The 20,649-nt window shown below is 44.4% G+C and overlaps 1 protein-coding gene across 7 annotated transcripts in view; it reads left to right on the plus strand.

Annotated features, from left to right (window-relative positions):
* The window catches only part of RYR3 (ryanodine receptor 3), a 1,751,462-nt gene that overhangs the window by 270,031 nt on the left and 1,460,782 nt on the right, over positions 1-20,649 (plus strand). For all 7 annotated transcript variants that reach the window (XM_069638568.1, XM_069638566.1, XM_069638573.1 and 4 more), the window contains exon 2: positions 19,626-19,745. In XM_069638568.1, coding sequence (XP_069494669.1) covers positions 19,626-19,745 — 120 coding nt within the window. The remainder of the gene's footprint in view (positions 1-19,625; positions 19,746-20,649) is intronic.

Raw genomic sequence — 20,649 nt, forward strand, 5'->3', positions numbered from 1 at the left:
TTAATTAAATGTTCATGCATTTCTATTGCTAACGTGTGTGTGTGTGTTGATAAACAGGTTTAGCAACTTAACCATAACTACACGGTAGCGGCTGTGTAGTTATGATTAAGTTGCTAAACCCATAGGAAGAGCACTTTTTTCGGACATCTTATAACTTCACTCCCCTGGACGAATCCTCACCAAACTTTGCAAATAAAGTATATGGCCTGCTCTGAATTATTTTGGCAAGCTTGGCGTGGTTTCGTCAAGGAGAGGCAAAGTTGTAGGGGGGTCCCAAAATAGTTTTTTCCTTAGACACCGACGAATTTTCACCAGATTTGCATCAGGAGTGGCGGCTTGGTCCCGAAAGCATGCAAATTTGGTGTAAATTCATCCAGTATTTTTTTTAAAACGACCAAAAAGTAGGTCCAAAAAGTGAGTGATATCTGACTCCACTTCGCTGACCCATTTCCCTGTTTGGTCCTCGGACAGCATCCGATTGGCCTAGAAGGTGACGTGATTTCCAAAGACATCAGACGCGCCCCTGATTGGATGGTGAAAAGTGTGAAGTGCGTCAGATTTTTGTAAACGCCCGCCATGTTGGATTCGCAGACATTCCGGCGGTGTCCGCGGACACCGCAGTGGAAAAATATAAAAAAAACACAACATTGCACTTGTCAAACTTATCAAACAATCTCTGGGGAGGTAACGGGTGATGAGGATGGGATGGGATATGTAAAAAGCAAAAAACAGGTGTTTTTCACCCCAAAAGTCTACAAACACTCCAGATGTTCGGGGACAGACCTGTGATGTTCGCGAACACTTCAGATGTTCAGGGACATCTGTGTCTATTTTTGCATTACTTGGATGGCTTATAACTTTGGCACCACTCAATGAAACTGCATGACATTTTGGAATTTTATTCTAGACTTGATTCTGAAAGTGTGGAGCTGTTTTGTCAAGAGGGAACACATTTAGAGGGGGGGGTCCCAAAATATTGATCAGGCTTTTAAATGTGGTGCCATTTGACGAATCTGCACAAAAGTTTGATAAATAATTTTAAATCTAGATATAAATATTTTTGTAAAGTTTGGTGGGATTTTCTCAAGAGGGGGCTAAATTAGAGGTTCGGTCTCAACATTTTTAGATGGCTCATAACTTTGTTGCCATTTGACGAATGTGCACAAAAGTTTTCAGAATTATTATAGACCCAACCTTCAATGACTCTGTAAAGACTGAATGGATTTTGTCAAGTGGGGGCTAAGTTATATGACTTTTGTATGTACATACATTTTGCCACTTTGGAAAAAATAAAACATGGGCGGATTTCAAGCAAACTTGTGTAAGGAGAATTGGCAAAGACCTTAAAGCATGGTTTTGCAAATGGGCCTGTGTTTTTTATTTTGACAAGTGTCATAATTTAGGTACAAAAAATAGTGATATACCTTTGGTGACTGCGGTATAGCCTGTGGCCATGGGCAGTGGCCAGATTGTCTGGGTGATCGCATAAGGTCATGACCTGGACAATCTGGCTACTGGCCATGACTGTGAGTGATGGAAAATGTTGTTAAAGTGGCAATGTCCACCTGGGACCGGCTATGTGGTAAAGTTATTCGAAAGTAGGATAGGTTTGAATGGGGAAGAAATGTGCTTGTGGTAATATTGGCAATATGGTAATAGGGTTCTGACTTCGCCTTTTGCAGGCTGCCATGGGGGATGAACATCACATTATTCACATTAGCATTACACAAAATGCTAATGGAAATGTTGGAAAAACGTATTGAGTCTATGTACTTTACTGAGAAATAATAGAGTCTATAAGATTTTGTTTTTTGTTCTTTAACTGTGAAAGGTGGTTGCTAAAGGAACTTTTATTTTGTTGTTTAAAAAAAATAAATGTTTGCAGGAGAGGTTAGAACCTAAGGTGAGGAGGGAAATGAGGGAAGAGGCCCCAAGCACTAATATGGAGGGGCAGGTGGACAGGGGATGATGTTGCGCGTGTGTTACTTCTAAGGTAGTGGGCAGTGTTTCTCCTGCTCCTTCATTACAGCTTCAAACACACATCGAAATTGCTTCTCCCTGCAGAGTGGTGTGTTGCAGTATATACAGAGGACTGATGTCTTCCAAAGATATGGATAAACAGCCTCTTTTATTGCTTGCAAGGTAGTTGGTGGGATTTTGTGTCCCACAGAAGTAGGCTGTGTGGTTACAGTATTGGTTGAGGAAGATGATGTGGATGAAGACAGCCTACTACTTGCTAAGAAAGGAACAATCTTTCTGTGAACAATGCAGAAGTTGGATTTGGTGTGGCAGTTTTGTTACCTTTCTTCCAAGTATGTGCTTTGTACTATATTGTTAATGGATAATGATTAAGAATAGGTGTAGGAGCTGTGCAAGGGTAAATTTTGAGCTTGAAAGTTCCTAGATCAGTAGAAAATGGGTTGCAAACTGTCCTCGAAGCAAGGACCCGAACGCAAAGTGCAAACCCTTTACACGGACACGTCATCATGCTGTGCAAGCGCATGGTCAGGTGCACTGTCCGGAAGGTCCACAATGAGGTCCGACGTTCGCAGTCATTGATGGAAACAAAAACAGTGGAAAAAGTATAGAAGTGTTAAAAATGATGCTAGAAGGTGGGAAATTGCAGAGTTTTAAGGTGACACATTTTAAATTGGACAAAAACGTTGCTATACTGGGGTAAGTATGATATTAGTCAGTTGTAGGAAAATAGCAAGCACTGGTAAAAACCCATGGAATTCTCTGGAAAAAAAGTTGTTAAAGAGACGTTATGGTTAAGTTGCACTTATAAAAACCTATTAAATTCAATGAAAAAACTTTGTTAAAGGGACGTTATGGTTACAAGTAAAACCAAAAAACCCCAGAAATTCGCCAGTTATGGTAAGCTGAGCAACCATAACTCGCACCACCACCGTGCACTGCTGAGACTAACACCCAGGACATCAAAGATGAAATCACAAATGTCATTGATGACATCACTGATGACATCACATATCTGGCCCACTTGTTTTTGTTCACTGAATATATATATATATATATATATATATATATATATATATATATATATATATATATATATATATATATATATATATATGTATAGTTATTTGTTGTTCTAGGGTGCGAGTGCCACGGTATAGCTAAGGCAAAAAGCAATTTGCATTGATTTTTTTGCTAATAACGTTTGACTCGCTAGACAGATTTTTGGGGCAAATTCATTCAATGATTCAAAAGTTATTAAGCATTGAATAAAAACTATTTTCAGCCATAGGAAAAACGTCATGTCAGAAACATTTTGGACACAAAGTCCTGGAGCTATACCTTTCATAGGCTTAGTGTAAATATGTGCAGTTGTTTTTTTTTTTTTTCAAATTTGATGACGAGGTAGCTGCTCACAGCCCTACCCACTTTTATATATCACCTGCTGCAATGGTGCATTTTCACCATTTTCACCATTTGCAGCACACAGATTCTTGGTGCTTGGGCTGATTCTTGGTGCTTGATAACTGGTGCTATTATTTCTCATCTATTGGTCATCCCTAAATAGAAAGATGAATAGCTGCGGCCTGCATGCCACACACAGATCTCTAACGCGGGTGCTCTGAATTACCAGCCTGAGCCCGTTGACGCCAAAGCATTTAGATGCTGAACTCTAGTAGCGCCTTAGTAGTGTTGTGATCCTAGGGGAGCCATGCTTTCCCAAACGCCATAATGTGAGGGTAATTCTGCCTGACTCCTCTCCTTCCTCTGTTGGATTGACTGGAGCCATTTACTTGGTTGCAGTGCGATGTATGATCCCATTGGAAACGCAACCCCATTAGCCCTAATTGGTTCCAGCGATGGAACGATCAGAGATCCTCGGCGTAGACCACAGTCCTCCGAGGAGACGGCCCCCAACCACCCCCGTGAATGCTGACTTCATTCCTGCAGATCATTATAGTGCATGTATCATCACCAACAAGTCTCTGAATTCTCCATTTGTCAGAGGCTGGATTTTGTGCCCGTCACGGGAAATATTGACCTCAATCGATAGCCAACTCTCAGGAGCGCCATAAATCCTAATAGTCACCATTGCGGAAGGCAATATCCGCTCGTTACCCATTTCAGGAAATCGGGGGCAGGAGCACAGCTCTGATTGGTGCAATAGCTTGACGGGTTATTCCTCGGAGGACAACCCCCAGGGTGCAAACCACTTTTGCAAATGTGTGCTATTACAGCGTGACGTGAATTGCCTCTTTGTCCTTGGGAGCACTTAAGGTGTGAATAGAACCCTGAAGTCTGACGTCTTTCACAGCAGCGCAAGCATAAAATGTAAGCAGAGCAGCTTCTTATGAGAGCTGTCCTTTTCCATTTCATATTCACATGGACATGGGGACGATCTTCATCATTAACGCCCCCAGCCACTCCCCTTCATTGTGCACTAAAGTCCTTTGCAGTTTGAAAATGGACAATCTATTTTTGGAAATCCGTCTGACTAAGATACTCAACAAACGGATTGTATTTCTTATGTATGGACAATGTACTTTCATTCCTGGAAGCACCGGAGAATTGTTCAGTGTTTGTGGCAGTACACCTATCAGCACCATCTAATACTCCTATGCCCCGTCCCCTTTCCTCCATACTGCACAAGACGTCCCTCACTAGCGATGGAAACGGACACCTTTTTCACTTAAAAAGCATTTCCCCTTCAAATTGAATGGTGCGCAGAGGTGCAGCCACGGGCACTCCCCAGGCCACGCCTTCCGGCACCTCACCTCAGTCCTCTTTTCTGTATTGACGAGAGCAGATCTACTTCACTGCACTAGTGATTAAGACCTTTTCCCTTGTAAATCCATGCGCATCAGGATTCCCCAAGAATTTTTTCCTCTTTGTTTTTTTAAATTCACCAGGCTCTGTTGCCTTGCCTCCCATGGTGCATGTCGGTCCTGTTCGATTTTAGTGCGCGCCTGTCGTGCAACGGGTTGTTACCGGCATCCGATCCCCACACACTCTATCTTCAGTGTCTGGGAACGGATCATCGCTGGGAAGGCTTCTCAGCTTGTGACAGGCTTACCCCATGGTCACTTAAAAATCGTCTGGCCTGGTGGAGGGAGTTTTTTTTCAGGTCACCGCCAGAGCAGCTGAAGGAATTTGTGCACAGAGAGAAAAAGTCACCTAAGGTAAGCATCCTATTCATCAAGGCACCCCGCAAAGAGGATTCCTATTCTGGGAGTCCCCTTAGTGGGAGGGACTGTGTTGATCCTGGTAGCAAACAGGGGGCTGAGCCTCCTGTAGCTACCGACCCACCATTCGAGAGGTCGCATGATCCTACTGGCTCCCTGATTGAGGGAACCGCAAGGTTCTGGCACGGGCGTATTCTCGAGGGGCATTGCTCTGACACCTGGTCCAGTCCCAAGGGAATGCCTTCACGCACAGGCACTACTGGGCGAAAGCCCGAGGGCGCTAAGCCTACCAGGTCGGTACCAGAGGTGCAGACGAGTACCAAACAATATATCAAGGGCAATCCGAGGCCTACTCATGCAGGACCATCGCCGAACTCTAGTGACCAGCGCACTCCTGATGCAGCAAACAAAAAGGCAGCTTCAGGTGACAAGATGGCGCCACAGGAGGGGACGTGCCCCTCCCAGCCCAAAGGTTCACAGGGCTTCTCGCCCTCTAGGCCCGGGCATGATTTTCCCCTGTGGGTAGAGTGGTTACATATGAATGCACTGCAAACACCATGGTGTATGGCATATCCAATGTCTTTGTTGTTGGTACGGTACACATAGGCAAGCTATACTCAGCCCGTAAAAGGGCCCAGCAGGCCCCCACCGGCGCAAACACGCCCATGGCTGCAGGTCAGGCATCAGCAGCGTGCGAGGAATGTTTTTTTGATAAACACCCATTATGGAGGAGCCATCCCAGTGAAATACGAGCACTCCCTCAGCTGTTTTTTTCAGCTGAGGGAGTGCTCTTAACTGACAAAGGGAAACACCGTTTCCCTTTAACAGTTAAAGTTCCCTAGCCGTGCAAGCTCAATGAGCCATGCAAGGCTGGAGGTGTTTGCTACCCCAGCCTTGCATGGCTCATTGGAAATGCTGGCTGGGAAACTGCATGTCTGTATGTGCAGAGGGACGCTCCTGCGCCTCCTCGCACATACAGACAGAGCAGGCTGGAGTGGGGCATCTCATAACCCACACTCGGGCCCCTCTACACATGAGCAGAAACCAGGAAGCTTCCTTATTCCTGTTCATGCTAGCAAGGGCCTGAGCGCTGGTGAGGAAAGACCTGCATCAGAAGGTACGTTTGTTCATGTTCTGTTTTTTTTATTTAAATTATGTGTATGGATGCGTGCATGCTTGTGTTGTTAGGTTAATGAATGTATGATGATGGATGCTGAGGTGCATGAGAGTGTGATTGCTGTGTGCATGTTGTGTAAACGTTTGTGTTTGTATGTTCATTTATTTGTTATTTAAATATGTGTATGGCTACGCGTATGCTTGTGTTATGAGTGAGTGCATGATGGATGCTCGTGTGAATGAAACAGTGTTTGCTATGCGTATGGTGTGTAAATGTGTGTGTTTGTATGTTTATTTATTATTTAAATATGTACATGGATGCGTTTATGCTTGTGTTTGGAGTGTGTGCATGATGGCTACTCGTGTGAATGAGACTGAGAGTGCTTGCTGTGTGTATGTTGTGTAAAAGTCTGTGTTTGTGTGGTCATTTATGTATTATTTAAATATGTGTATGGATTCATTTATGCTTGTGTTATGAGTGAGTGCATGATAGGTGCTCGTGACTGTTAATGAGACAGCAAATGCTTGCTGTGTGTATGTTGCGCAAGTGTATGTGTGTGTGTTTGTGCTGGTCTGAGATGATTTGGGCGAGTGGGGGTAGGAGGATTGTACAACAAAGGCATTGTAAAATTTTCTTTGTTGCACAATCCCGCTCCCCACCAGCCCAAATCAGCTCTCTGTCTGAGGTGCTGTGGGGCCCAGGGGACAGGGATTGTATTTGTTTTACTGGACATCTATGATAGATGTCTAGTAAAAAATACCATCTCTGCCCCCTGTACTCCCACGGCCGGGCATACACACATAACCACATTGATTGTGTCCGTATGTGAGGAGCTTGGGACCCGGGGGACAGGCCTGTCATTTTTTTTCCTGGGCATCTATGATCGATGTCCAGTAAAAAAATAAAATATGCCAGTAAAAAAATAAAATATGCCTCACCCCAGTGCCCCCCGAGCACCTCGCATACACACGATCACATTCACTGGGCCTCATTACGAGTTTGGAGGTAGCCATGGAGCTATTGGCTCCATGGCTGCCTCCAAAACCCTTCCGACTCCGCCCTGGTGAATGGAGCAATTACCAGTCCATTCCGAGATCGGAGGGACCGGTAATTCCCCATTCACCAGGGCCATTCCCCATTCCCATTTGAGCCCCCATAGGGCTCAATGGGAATGGGGAAGGTGCTAATAACGGTACCGCCAATTGCGGTACCGTTATTAGCTCTAGAGTCCCTTCGCGGGTCCCGTCCTTAACGCCTGCAAAAAACCAGGCATTAAGGAAGGACCCGCAAAGGGAACTCGTAGTAGGGAGGTAAGGGATTACCGGCAGCGGTGCCCTTACCGGTGCCGGTAATCCCTTACCTCCCACCTCTTAATGAGGCCCATTGTGTGCGTGTGAGGCACTGGGACCCAGAGGGCAGGCATAGTAAAGAATGCCAGCCAAGTCCGCTCGGATTCCTAGCTCCTCACATACAAAGTCAAGCCTGACCCCTAAGCAGCCCAGCACCTTGCATTTACACCCAATTGATTAACTGTGCATGTGAGGCGCTGGAGGGCAATGAGGGAAGGAATGATCTGATAATTGCCTCATTAAAAAATACCATGACTTGGCCCCCGCACCTCGCATGCACACAGTGTGTGCCTCTGAGGCAATCAGGGCTTCAGGGGGAGGGCATGGCGGTTATTCCTTGGCATCTTTGCCCAGTAAAAAATGCCATGACTATACCCTGGGACCCCAGCTCCTGACACGCATCTGCCGCCTTGGTCCCCCCAGCACCTTGCAATCACACATAATCACATTAATAATGAATTTTTTACTGTGCATGGATGATAACGAAAGCATAATGTTATTATGTAGCTAGACTTGCATTTTAATGCAGCCAGTCGAGCCATTTCTTATTGTGGTAATACATTTTATATTGGGCAGCTTTGATAATGCAAGCATGATCAGTGGTATTATTCTTTCTGTGGCATAAAATGTTGTATTGGGCATCTTTGATAAGGCAAGCATGATAAGTGTTAATAATTAGCTACACTGCCATTTCAATGCAACCAGTCTAGTCATTTCCTATTGTAGTATGGCATTTTGTATTGGCATCTTTGGTAAAACAAGCATGATAAGTGTTATTACAAAGGAAGACTGACATTTTTTATGCAACCAGTCTAGCCATTTCTTACTGAGGCACGACACTTTGTATTGGGTATCTTTGATATTGGCAGCGCAAAAATTGACATATTTTCTTATAGTATTATTACTGGCAATGTATGGGAATAATAAGGTATAATGATGCAGTCAGTATGGAAATGTATGAGCACAGCCAGTGTGAAAATGTTTTATACTGACACATATTGTGGGAAAAGGCAGCATGAAAATGCATTGGAGAAATGCTCAGGTGCACTGTTGGTGACTTGCATCTATTTGAAACTTTTAATGAGATACCCTACACAAACCAATTGCAACCTTTTTGGCTTTTTACCCAATTCTAAAAAGTGTCTTCTATAATGCACAATTTTCACCCATTATTTAAAAAGAATTCTCAAGGGAGAGCCCCTTAAGCCCCCCTTTGACTGGTGTGGGCTCCCTTGCTACGCTCGGTCACTATGGCATATCTGAGACAAATATTTACACCCCTCCAGTAAAAAAAAATCACCAGAAGCATTGTCCTGTTTCTTTTTTGTGCAGGTTATTGAAGGAAATTACCTGTGCAGGGAATATAACGATCCTGTCACTAAAACACACGCTCAGCAGCACAATCACAATCCCACTGCATTGCTATGTCACCGAGCCTATGCTCGTTGCCTGCTAACGTTGTAGAGTCCACACGCAGAGGGTATTTCCTACAAGCGCACACTCAGGAGCCCTGGTCATTCCTCGCTGGCGCGCTTCACAAGTCTTTTGAGCACCATTAAGCGCTCGCTCATATTACACAACTGGGAAATTGTTGATGCGTAAGAAATTCAGATGACTTCAAAAACTCCTAACTATATGTTTACTCAACTGCGTTGCATTCTTAGGAATAGTAGTAACATGTTGTATTAAAAAAAACTCAACAGTTCCTAAATAATTCTAAGAGCTAACAAAAATTTCCCAAACTTCTTCCCGAGTGCTTCCAACATTCTTCTTTACGGTTAAAAACTGGATATCCCTCACTAGGGATCTGTCTGTCCAAAATCTGCAGATGAAAGACAGCTTAGAATGTTTGAAACATTCCAAACTGCATAACAGCAGCTCATCACCATCATTCCTCTCTTGCTTTTCTGCCATCTTAGAATGGGATGTTAACAATCTCCTAACATGATATCTGATTAAGGAACATGTTTAAAATACTTCACTCTGCACCACCAAAGAGCTCAGCGCTTAGCATAGTAGGGGCCCTTAATGCCTAGACCTGTCACAGCAACTTATGGGCCTCAAGTCCGAGACCTGGAACTGCCACTTATACACCTGACAATTAACCCAGCATGCTGTCACCATCCCTCCTACTGCATGCAAACATCATCAATTTTCTAGTGCGTTTAAAAAAATGTAAGAAATCCATGTACCATGTAATGTGAGAGACACTAGGCTATTTCGGTTAATGAGCTCCGCTTTCCAAAGTGATACCTAGTAACCATCCCTGGAAGTTTCATCTCCACCAACAGACCCAAGCACAGTGGGTATGTAGCTATTAAATACTTGCATGCTTGCTCCATATATGATTAATGTTGATGGCTACAAAATGTATCTGGGATGTTAATCTGACAAATATGCAAGCATTTCATTTAATGACTGGTCATTTGCTCAGTGGCTCTGAAATACAGAGTACGCATCTAGGGATGGCTGATGTGACTTATGTTGCTTGTTAACTTAAACAAACCTATTCAAATGATAAGAAAGAATGGGAACTTAATCTGAAACTAAGGTCAGAGGATTGATTCTTCCCTATTCCCAGTTCATGAGATGATCTGCTACTTGGTGCCAGGGACTAGCAAATAAATCTGAGTAGAGCTGTTCAAAGCGTGCTCATGCCAACCTATCTTGCAACTAAATCTGCATGCGGTTGCTCAGAACGTGCTCACATCAATGTACATTGAAACTAAATATGTGTGGGGCTGTGCAAGGCGTGCTGACACAAACATACCCTGCAACTAAATCTGTGTGGGGCTGCTCAGAACATGCTAATACCTATGCACCTTGCAACTACATCTGTGTGGGGCTGCTCAGAACATGCTAATACCTATGCACCTTGCAACTACATCTGTGTGGGGCTGCTCAGAACATGCTAATACCTATGCACCTTGCAACTACATCTGTGTGGGGCTGTTCGGAGCGTGCTAATACCTATGCACCTTGCAACTACATCTGTGTGGGGCTGTTCGGAGCGTGCTAATACCTATGTACTGTGAGAAACCAGAAGGTGTCTTACCCACTAGTCCCCGGGTATCTGTCATCCAGGTGGCCAGGACACAGCCATCACTTTTGGATCCAGTTCCTAGGGGTAGACCAGTGCGGGAGGATCACCTAGGTGAGGGGTCTTCGGGGAGTAGGAGCAGGACGCCAGATGATGAGACGTGGTATCCCCTTCCTTGAAACACCTTTACCCCATCCTACCTGGTAGGATATTTAGGAACTCTACACCCGCCCTTTTACAACACACACAATTTCTCACTCACAACCCGCTCCAAGGGTAAAACAGACTAACACCCGAGCCGTGTACCTGACAAGTCCCAATACTATGGTCAGACGAGGTCAGGCAATTATGGACAATCACTCACACCTGACTTCCATTACACTTCCTCACACTGAAAAAAGGTGGAGCCAGAAAGGAAACTCTGAGGGAGGCATAACACGCGAGGAAACAGCAGTTCCAAGAAGGCAGTTTAACGAACGAGAGGAGAAAGGTGATAAAACAGAAAGGGATCACAAGGAGGGAAGTACCCATGACCTTTTCAACAAGGAACCATTGCTTTCACGAGTCCTCGAGAGTGGAAAACAAGACCAGGAAAACAGGCTGAAGAATCCTGCATTGTGTGTCAGAGATACCCGGGGCCCTTCTGTGTCAATAATCAAGGCAGGGAGAATCGCCAGCCACCGTGGTACTATCCTTGGCTCAAAGAACAAAGCTGCTTCAGTGAAAACAACACAGCCGTTGAGTGGGGAGGCCGATACAAGACCGGTCTGTGTTGAAGTCTAGGTTGCAAGCAGCACCAATGTATCATGAGCGCTCTAACGAGCTTTGTTATAACGCATGTGATAAGACGCAAGTGAAGTTAAACTGCTGATGAGTGATTGAATTTTAAAGTAAGCTACAATACCTTTAACAGAGAATTCGGCACCACGTGGGTGCTCAATCGAAGGTCTCTGTAAGGTATCCAGCTGAGGAGTAACAAAAATAGATACATTTGATCCGAGCCTGGCTTAGGGAGATCATTTGAAAGTTAACAAATAAATGTGAATCAGAGTGGTCCTGCGACAGGGTGAATCTTAAATCACCTAAGAAGTTGTACATGAGAATTCTGAGGAGAAAGGAACTTTTGAATGTTTGTTTGTCGTATCAGGCCCTCTGAAGTAAGAGACTGCTAATGGCAAAGAGACTTTAGTACAGAAGGCCCTGCTACTGAGATTTGAACTGCATCCTCGCGCTAGAGAAGCCAGAGACTGTGCTAAGCTCGAGTGTGCAGCTTTGTTCCGTGCTGAAAACGTGGGAAAGGGAAGCCAACGGCTTGAATGTCCTGACATATAATTTCCTGAACACTTTTCTTTTGCATAAAATTGTTTCCCACACTATTTGTATTTAGAAGTAAGGATTGGCAATAGGTTTATTAGTATAGGCCCTTTTGAGAAGACATCACTAGGACTGCGTTATTATTATTTTATGGTCGTATCTTGCTCCCATCTTTAGATTCAGAATTAGATAGGCGTTTTTCAAACCCAGTTAGAGTTCAATAAACACCCTTGAACTGTGATCACTTGTGTCTGTTTTACTGTTTGATGCCATGCCTCCCCCACAGTACCTTGCAACTACATCTGTGTGGAGCTGCTCAGAGCTTGCTAATAGCTATGTACCTTGCAATTACATCTGTGTGGAGCTCCTCAGAGCGTGCTCACACAAACGTACCCTTCAACTAAATTTGTGTGGGGCTGTGCACAGCATGCTGGCACAAACGTACCTTGCAACTAAATCTGTGTGGGGATGCTCAGAACTTTTTAATATCTATGTACCTTGCAACTAAATCTGTGTTGGGCTGCTTACAGAGTGTTGAAACCAACCAATGTACCTTGAATAGGTGGACATTCTTGCCCGTTCCTTCCTTATTTATTTACAACCAGCTTGGACTGTACCTCCTTCATTCATAGGTGTATCCATATAGGCTGTCAAAGTCTTGAGGATATGGATGTTCTTGACTTTTAAATAGTGCACCCTATGCTTTCACAGAAACAAAAACATGTTCCTATATCTCACCCCTTATTGTGCCAGCAGTAAAACAGTAAATATTATCCATGGTAAATCTGCTAGGTAAATACCTTCCTGGTGACTACAAGTCTGAATAAATGCATGCCTTTAGCTTTAGCAGCATACTTCAGAACAGGTAGTAGGCACACGCAATGGGAAAAGGTGCGGGAGGTCGCACAGTGACTGTATGGTGTAACTGAAACACTTTGACAATGCATGAGTTTTCAGTTGGCCTTTCGTCTTTGTAATAAGCTTCCGCATGGTGCTCGCGAAGCACTTACCGTACTTACCATGCGTCAAGCACTTTCTCCTTATAATTCTTCAATTATGTGTGGTAACAGACAAGTGAACATAGCTCCTTTTGTCTCATATAGGTAGTTACAGGTATCATGGGGATGCGATGGCCTATGAATCTCTGGGGAAGTCTACCCGTAACTAAAGCTGTCTTGGGCTTTTTATTTTGGAGTTGTGAATAAGGCTCATCTTACTGCCACAAAGCCTCCTGCTGCCTTGAAAGGCACTTGTATAGAGCTGGAAAAAGGAAAGGGCACATGCACATACATCAGTAGAGTGGAAGAATCAGAGAGATTTAAGAAGCTACATGAAGGGGTTTGGGCATAGAAGAGTCTCAAGGGTGCTTCAATTTCTAGGTGGTTTACACAGCAAACCCCAAACCAAGCCTCATATTTTTTCTTGTATACAGACCGCCGACATACCATGCAACATTTGTGGACACCTTCACTGAAGTCATCACCAATTTAGCCATTGAACATGAACGCCTGATAATCCTGGGAGACTTTAACATCTGGTTTGATGAAGAAACCGCTAACTTACCAAAATCTGTAGCCAAACAACTGAAAAAAATGAAACTACATCAGCTTGTCAAAGGAGCAGTTCACACGGCAGGACATACGCTAGACGCAATCTTTACCAACAAAAACATCATCACCACGACACCACCAATACAGATCCTCTGGAGCGACCACCTCATCATCCCTTTCGTGATCACGCTGCCCACAACAACAGCCACACAACCAGACAACCTGCTGACTATCATGAAAAGAAACTGAAGGACCATTGAAACTAGCAACTTAGTAGAACACTGGAAATCAACAAATTACCGACAACAACCCTGAACGAAGCTGACCTGGACAGAAACACAGAACTACTTCACAAATGGATCGCCGGAACAATCGACGAGATATCCAAGGAAAAACCTCTCACCCCAATGCACAAAAGAGGGACAGCAAAATGGTTTACCCGCTAGTCAGCGCCATGAAAAAGAAAAACAGGAAGCTAGAACTAGAATGGAGGGGAGAAAACAACTAGGCGAAGAATTTACAATGCCAATGACAAATCCATGTGTACAAAACGGAAATCCATAAGGCCCAAAAGTAACTCTACAACAACCAAATCACCAAAGCCGCCAACACTCAAAAAGAATTGTTGAACATCATAAACGAAATGAGAAACCCCCCTGGCTGCAACAACACACCAATTCGCTCACTCAAACTATGCAACAACCTTGCAGACCACTTCAAAAACAAAATCAACACCATCCACCAAATCATACCGGGCAGACTAATCAATGACAACACGCAACCCACCCAGCCAGCCAAGGATTGTCAGAACAAACTCAGAAGCTTCCCCCAAATATCAGCGGAGACATTTGTCAATCTGGTAAGAAACAGCAACAACAGCAACAGTTCCCTGATGGACCCTTGCCCCCCCCAGACATGCACAAATCAATCCTCACACAAGGAACACCCATGGAATACTACAGATACCTTTTCAACCAATCACTTTCAACAGACAAAGTACCAGGATCATTCAAATCTGTATACATCAAGGCGCTCCTCAACGAAACGTGGAAGACCACTCCAACTGCAGACCCATCTCAAACATCGCCTACCCAGCGAAACTACTCAGAAACTACGTCTATAAAATAACACTAGAATACATAGAAGAACACCTACTGCTGGACCACGCACATGTAGGCTTCAGACCAAAGAGTGGAACGGAAACGGCACTGCTCTCAATCTGGATGACCTAAAGGCCAATGCAGACTCGGACACAAATGCAGCTGTTATACTCCTGGATCTCTTTGCAGCTTCTGACACAGTCAACCGTGCCATCCTCATCAGGAGATTGGAAGAATTTGGAATCACTGACCTAGCCTTACTCTGGATTAAATCCTTCCTAATAAATAGAACAGAACCCACATGGATCAAACCTTTCAGATCCACCCAAGGCAATCCACATGTGGAGTACCACAAGGATCCTCCCTATCCCCACTGTTTTTCAACACATACCTTAATCCGCCAATCAAGCTCATTATAAGACACAACCTTACATGCTACAAGTACACTGACGTCACACAGATCATGTACAAAATACAAGACACATATGAAGAAAAAACAATGCTGGAAGGTTGCCCACAAGAACTCTATGGCTGGATGAACACAAACAGCCTCAAACTCAACCCAGACAAAACAGAAATAATGGTGATATCCAAAAACTGGGAAATCAACCACTGCATCCCATGGCTGAAAGAACTAGGAAGAGCACCAACACCATCAACGATTGATGGACAACGAACTAACACTTGAGCTCAAGTAAACACTATTATCAAGAAATGTTTCTTTCTCCTGCATATTGTAAAAAGGATCCTACCATTCCTCTACTTCACCCACAAAACACTAACCATCATCGCATTCATCGGGTCCAGAGTAGACTACGCCAACAGCTTTTAACTAGAAATGCCGGAACGCCTATTAAAGAAACTTCAGCGTATCCAAAAGGCAGCAGCCAGACTGCTGCTCAAACTACCATGAAGAGAATACATTACCCCTGTATTGAAAGTGCTACACTGGCTACCGATAAAACAACAAATAAGGTTCAAAACAATGGACATTAGACATAGAGCAATCCACGGGTTCCTAAATGAGAAAATAAACATCTGGCAAGACCACTCAGATCAAGCAACGACACTCACCTTGAACTAAAACCCTTCAACAAAAGAAAATTCAGAGGATCATCTTTCTCCCACCTGGCACCAAAAACCTGGAATAGCCTACCAAAAAAACATACGCAATACAGGGGATCACCTGGAATTCAGAAAACTATTCAAAACATAACTCTTCAACCGTGGACCACAAGGAAACGACTAGGAAACATAGGCCCAGCTGGAAACAGAAAGCCCAGAGAGGGACCCATAATCCCTGATCATCTCTAATCGGAGAGCAGGGGGATGAGGCCCAGAGCACTGTTGTCCATTCACTGTTAGTTTATAAACGAAACCATGGTAGGAAAAGAACCCCCACTAGACAGCCGGGAGAGACCATAATAATAATCTCCCAACCCAAGCATCGAACCCCAGGCCGAGAGCAACACACCTCCATCACCCTTGCCCACATACCACTAGAATTCTACCGAGGAAAACTACCACTCTGCAACGGATCTGCCAACTAGGCCACCAAACAAGATCAAAACACACAGGATGACCATAGATGCTGAGCGAGGAAACCAAAAAAAAAAAAGAGGTAAGGGAACTCACGCTAACCCAACTCTAAAACATCAATTTTCTGCTTTACACTTCTCAAACAGAAACTCAAACAACCACCTCTCTTCACAGCAATCTGCAAGTACTTCACCACACGACAACAACATACAAACAACACATAACCTGGCTTAACAGAATGGGAATCGCACCGTCCCGAAAATCGCTCCTAAACTCAGTGAACGGTGAAAACCGAAATGAAGCTGCCAACAGAACATCAGAACTCTCACTTTCCTATTCCCACCATACACACCCCACCCACATGTTTCCACAACCTCCTTTTCAGATCCGGCAGAGTGCCTGGGGACCACTCTGGTCGTGACAGTGCGCCGTACAAGCAGGGACGGCGTTTATGGGTGCTAGGGGTCACAACTGCGGATGCTGAGATCTCCCTTGCTAGCCCTGTGGTTTCCCTTGCTACCCCTAAAATAAAATAAATAAATAAAAAGACTGTTTTTTTTTAATATAAGCGCTTGCGCTGGCCAGCACCATGTGGCTCTTCGTTTCTGGAGTAGCTGGCTTTCTTGCTCAGACCTCTTAAAAAAAATGGTGTTCCACAAGTGTAGCACTTTAAGAAGTGACGCTAAATAAGAAAGAATAGGAATAACAAATAATTTGTCTTCCTATACAATAATTGCTAGACTCATTAAAGGTATATTTCAGGCACTCCTCAGGGGGTGAGTCACTGATTTAGTCTGTTCTTAAACACCACAACTCAGCCTTTTACCCTTCTGAGGTCGATAAATTAGCACCAACACAGGTTGGGTGATATTGTATGTATATTTGTTCTATATAAAGCGCTTAAGCGTAAGTGCTATATGATAACACATCATTATCATTTGGCCTTGGACGTCTGCTTGCATTCACAGTAATTTGGTATTATGGGCCTATACACACTGATATTTACGATACATATGCTGATCCATTCTTGTTTGAAATGTATATCACATTAAAGTGATACGTAACCATATTTTTTTAAGTCTACTTAGGAACAATGCTATGTGATGCCACCTCCTGTTTTGTCAAGAGGTGAAAGGTCGTGTTTCATCACTTCCCGTGATGTCACTTCGGGGTTGGGTCAAATTACATCACTTCCTGTGATGTCATCAAAGTTCAAGGGTGGATGTCATTTCCACTACCCCAGTCATTTTGGTGAAATGGCGTCCCTGGGTACAAGCACCCTTTAACATTAAAATGCTTTTGAATCCGGAGTCCCCTTGCACACCATCAGCACAACATTCTCAAGTGGCGAAATGCTGACCAAAGGAATGTGCTAGTGTGTGGTGGGGCAATAACCGAAAAGTGGCCCACACGTGATAACCACTCATTCAAGGGATCTGATTAGGAAAGGAGAGCACTAGACCATTCTTGCTGATTATTAGCCCATAGGATTTAATCACAAGGCTGATCACTGAAAAGGTTAACTTTCTCGATGAGGGCGGCGTGGGTTTCAGTGCGTTCTGGAGAGCAGGGACAGTGATGGATTCTCGGATTTCTTTGAAAACACACCTCGGGCAGAGCACTCAGCAGGAAAATATTACACAGTAAGTGAAAGCGATCCATCACACTCTCGTTGTGTCCCTCAAAAGCAATCCAATTACCTTTCAAGGGTATTTTCCAAAGCATAATCCGCTGCTGTAATCTGCCTAAATGGCCACATTTCACGTATGCTACCGCTGCATCATGAGACCGTGCAGGCTCTGTCCTTCACTTGGTTGGTAGTTGCTAGGAGATTTGGAACTTGAGGTGACAGTTTTGAGAAAGATGCCGCCTTGTTTGGACCCACCAGCAGAGGAGGTTGTTAGGGTGAAGGGGATGTCTGTCAACGTTTTTTATGTTAACCACGTGCTTCAATAAGAAGCAGTAGTGTCGTTTTTGCCGTCTAGAAAAGCCCAAATAATGCTTCTAACTCACAAAGCAAATCTATTGTTTTTTCGGTTACGGAATTTTGTTGAAGAGAAAAAGTGGATTAACAAATGCACAGAACAGCCTCCTGTCATTAACCCCAGTGCAGTGTTGCAAACTAAAATGATAGCAGCCCGATGGGATCCTGCCCCCCAGTTGCATACAAAGACAGAGGCCTCTCAAAAAGTGACGTCCCTGCACAGCACGGTCCCAGATGACACCACTTCCCTGGTGCTGTCTACCACAGGACCTCCACGTGCGCCAGGCTGAGGGTGCCGTGGGAGGGAACCAAGCAGCTATCATTTCCTTCGTTTTTGTCAGCTAAGAACCGTTCCTGGACCTCAAGCGAAGGGCATGTGTGTTTTTTGCGGCCCACCTACTGATGATTCGAACCTCTGACATTCGGTTGAGCTACCTTGCAGCTGCTGGCTTGCTGGTGTTTATTTCCGTAGACCTCCTTGGGACATACAACCCTTTCCTGAGCCTCCTTATAGCCCTGCTTCCACAGTGATCCGCTGTTGTGTTCTGAATGGAAGCAGCCAATTAAAGAGGCATTGCTGCATGCACAGCTTTGTGTATGTAATGGGTGGATGGTAGGTAATGGCTTTAGTCTTTGGTATGCCCCTAAGAGGTGTGAATGGTGGGTGATTAGAAAGGGGAAGGTGTATGGAGCTGTGTGCGATGGGGGGCAATGACAGAAAGTCATTGTGGTCATATGACATTTATTTCATATGAAACACTTGTGTAAAGGCACGTTACAAATGCCATACCATATCATATCCTTTTCTTTCACTGTGTTTCTTTCAGTCTTCGAAGTAAATTTATAAAACAGAGTGATGAGGGGTGGGGAGTGGAGTGAAGGCAGGACCCAGGTATGGGGTTCCTATTGCCGGGCACGGTAAAGCATGGATATGGGATTTGTGGGAAGCAGGGGTGAGAGGGGACTGGGCAGCAAGGAACATAGTTCCACTACTTTTATTCGTACACTTCGAGCCCAGCAACCAGGCATTACTTCCTAAAACCCACCCCTCTTAACAGAGGTAACATCCCCATTACGTGTGCCTGTTTTGTAACTGCTTTAAACTCTTTAATATCTGCTATTTTGCAGGGTCTAAAAGGACCCCCTGTCGATGGTATACATGTATCTGAATACATATATGTAGGGGTGGCAGACTGGCCTTCAAGAGAATGTGGGTCATATGGCTGCAGGCCAGTGCCTCAAACACTAGCGTGAGTGAGGCAAAACCCTTCACATTCCTGGTGAATCATAACATTGAGTGACTCTATCCCGGCCCTTCTGTCCTGGTCACTCTACCCCCTAACTCTCCCTGGAGTACTTGCCTCGTGTTGCCCCATGCCGCTTGCCTGTGTTAGTATGCGTCCTTTCATAGTACCAGGAGTCACTGTGCGCTTGTTCCTCACTAAAGCTCTTGCTGCTTCTTTCTCTTGATAGGATGATGAAGTGGTCCTCCAGTGCATTGCCACCATCCACAGGGAACAGCGGAAGTTCTGCCTGGCAGCAGAGGGTCTTGGCAACCGCCTGTGCTTCCTGGAACCAACTTCAGAAGCTAAAGTAAGTGTGCCCTTAAGCGGCTTGTCATCCTATGAATTGTCTTATGTGACAGCACCAGCACAGCAACACACATATGAATGACCCTTGGTAGTCTTCTGCTGAGTGACCCCTGGTGCCCGTCATTTCTCCTATTCAGCTGCGTACACACCTGCTTTTGTTTCACTGTCTATGAGGAAGGAAGTCTGGGAGAGCAGCTTAGCAGCCGTCCATGATCTCTACTTCCACGTGACTAAGAATTGCCCATGAGAGGAACCCATGCACATGCATTGGCAATACATTTTAAGTGTTAGTGCTGTTATGGAAAAAATGTGCAGGTAGCACCGGCCCAAATTCACCCTTTAACTTTATTCTTCCCTCTTTGATCAAAGCTTTCCGTCCTATTACCTTAATTTCATAATCTATATTGCACTTTGTGTATGTGTGTATTTCCTGTTGTAACCTCCCTTCACCATATTAAAGGCCAATGTCCTTTTGTGTATTCCTGTGCCTACATAGCTCTACTCATTTAGGATGTATGGCAATGAATAACTGCCTTAAAAATCCGAAGATACATTATGTGCGTGTTCTCTACACTGTTTATGGTAAAGATGAATAGGAAGTTCATTTATAGCTTAAAGATGGAGGAGCAGATGCTAAAATTGACGTCTGGTCTATGCATAGGAGAATCAAGGATGCATAGATCTGTGGTTAGCAGGCACTCACCAGTTAACCGGATTTCCTCTGTGGATTTCTGTGTTTGCAATATAGCAAGGCTGTGGAGTTCAAGCTGTCTGAAAAAACAAGGAACTGCAAAGAGTTCACGAATTAGATGTCAGCTAAAATTGTGTGTTTTCTATTGAATCCCCTCTGTCCCCTCCACTTCCCGACAATACACCAATGGGCCTCTTTTGAACGACACTGAAAT

The sequence above is a fragment of the Ambystoma mexicanum genome, chromosome 14, assembly GCF_040938575.1.
Source record: "Ambystoma mexicanum isolate Mex_15411 chromosome 14, UKY_AmexF1_1, whole genome shotgun sequence".
NCBI classification, from domain to species: domain Eukaryota; kingdom Metazoa; phylum Chordata; class Amphibia; order Caudata; family Ambystomatidae; genus Ambystoma; species Ambystoma mexicanum.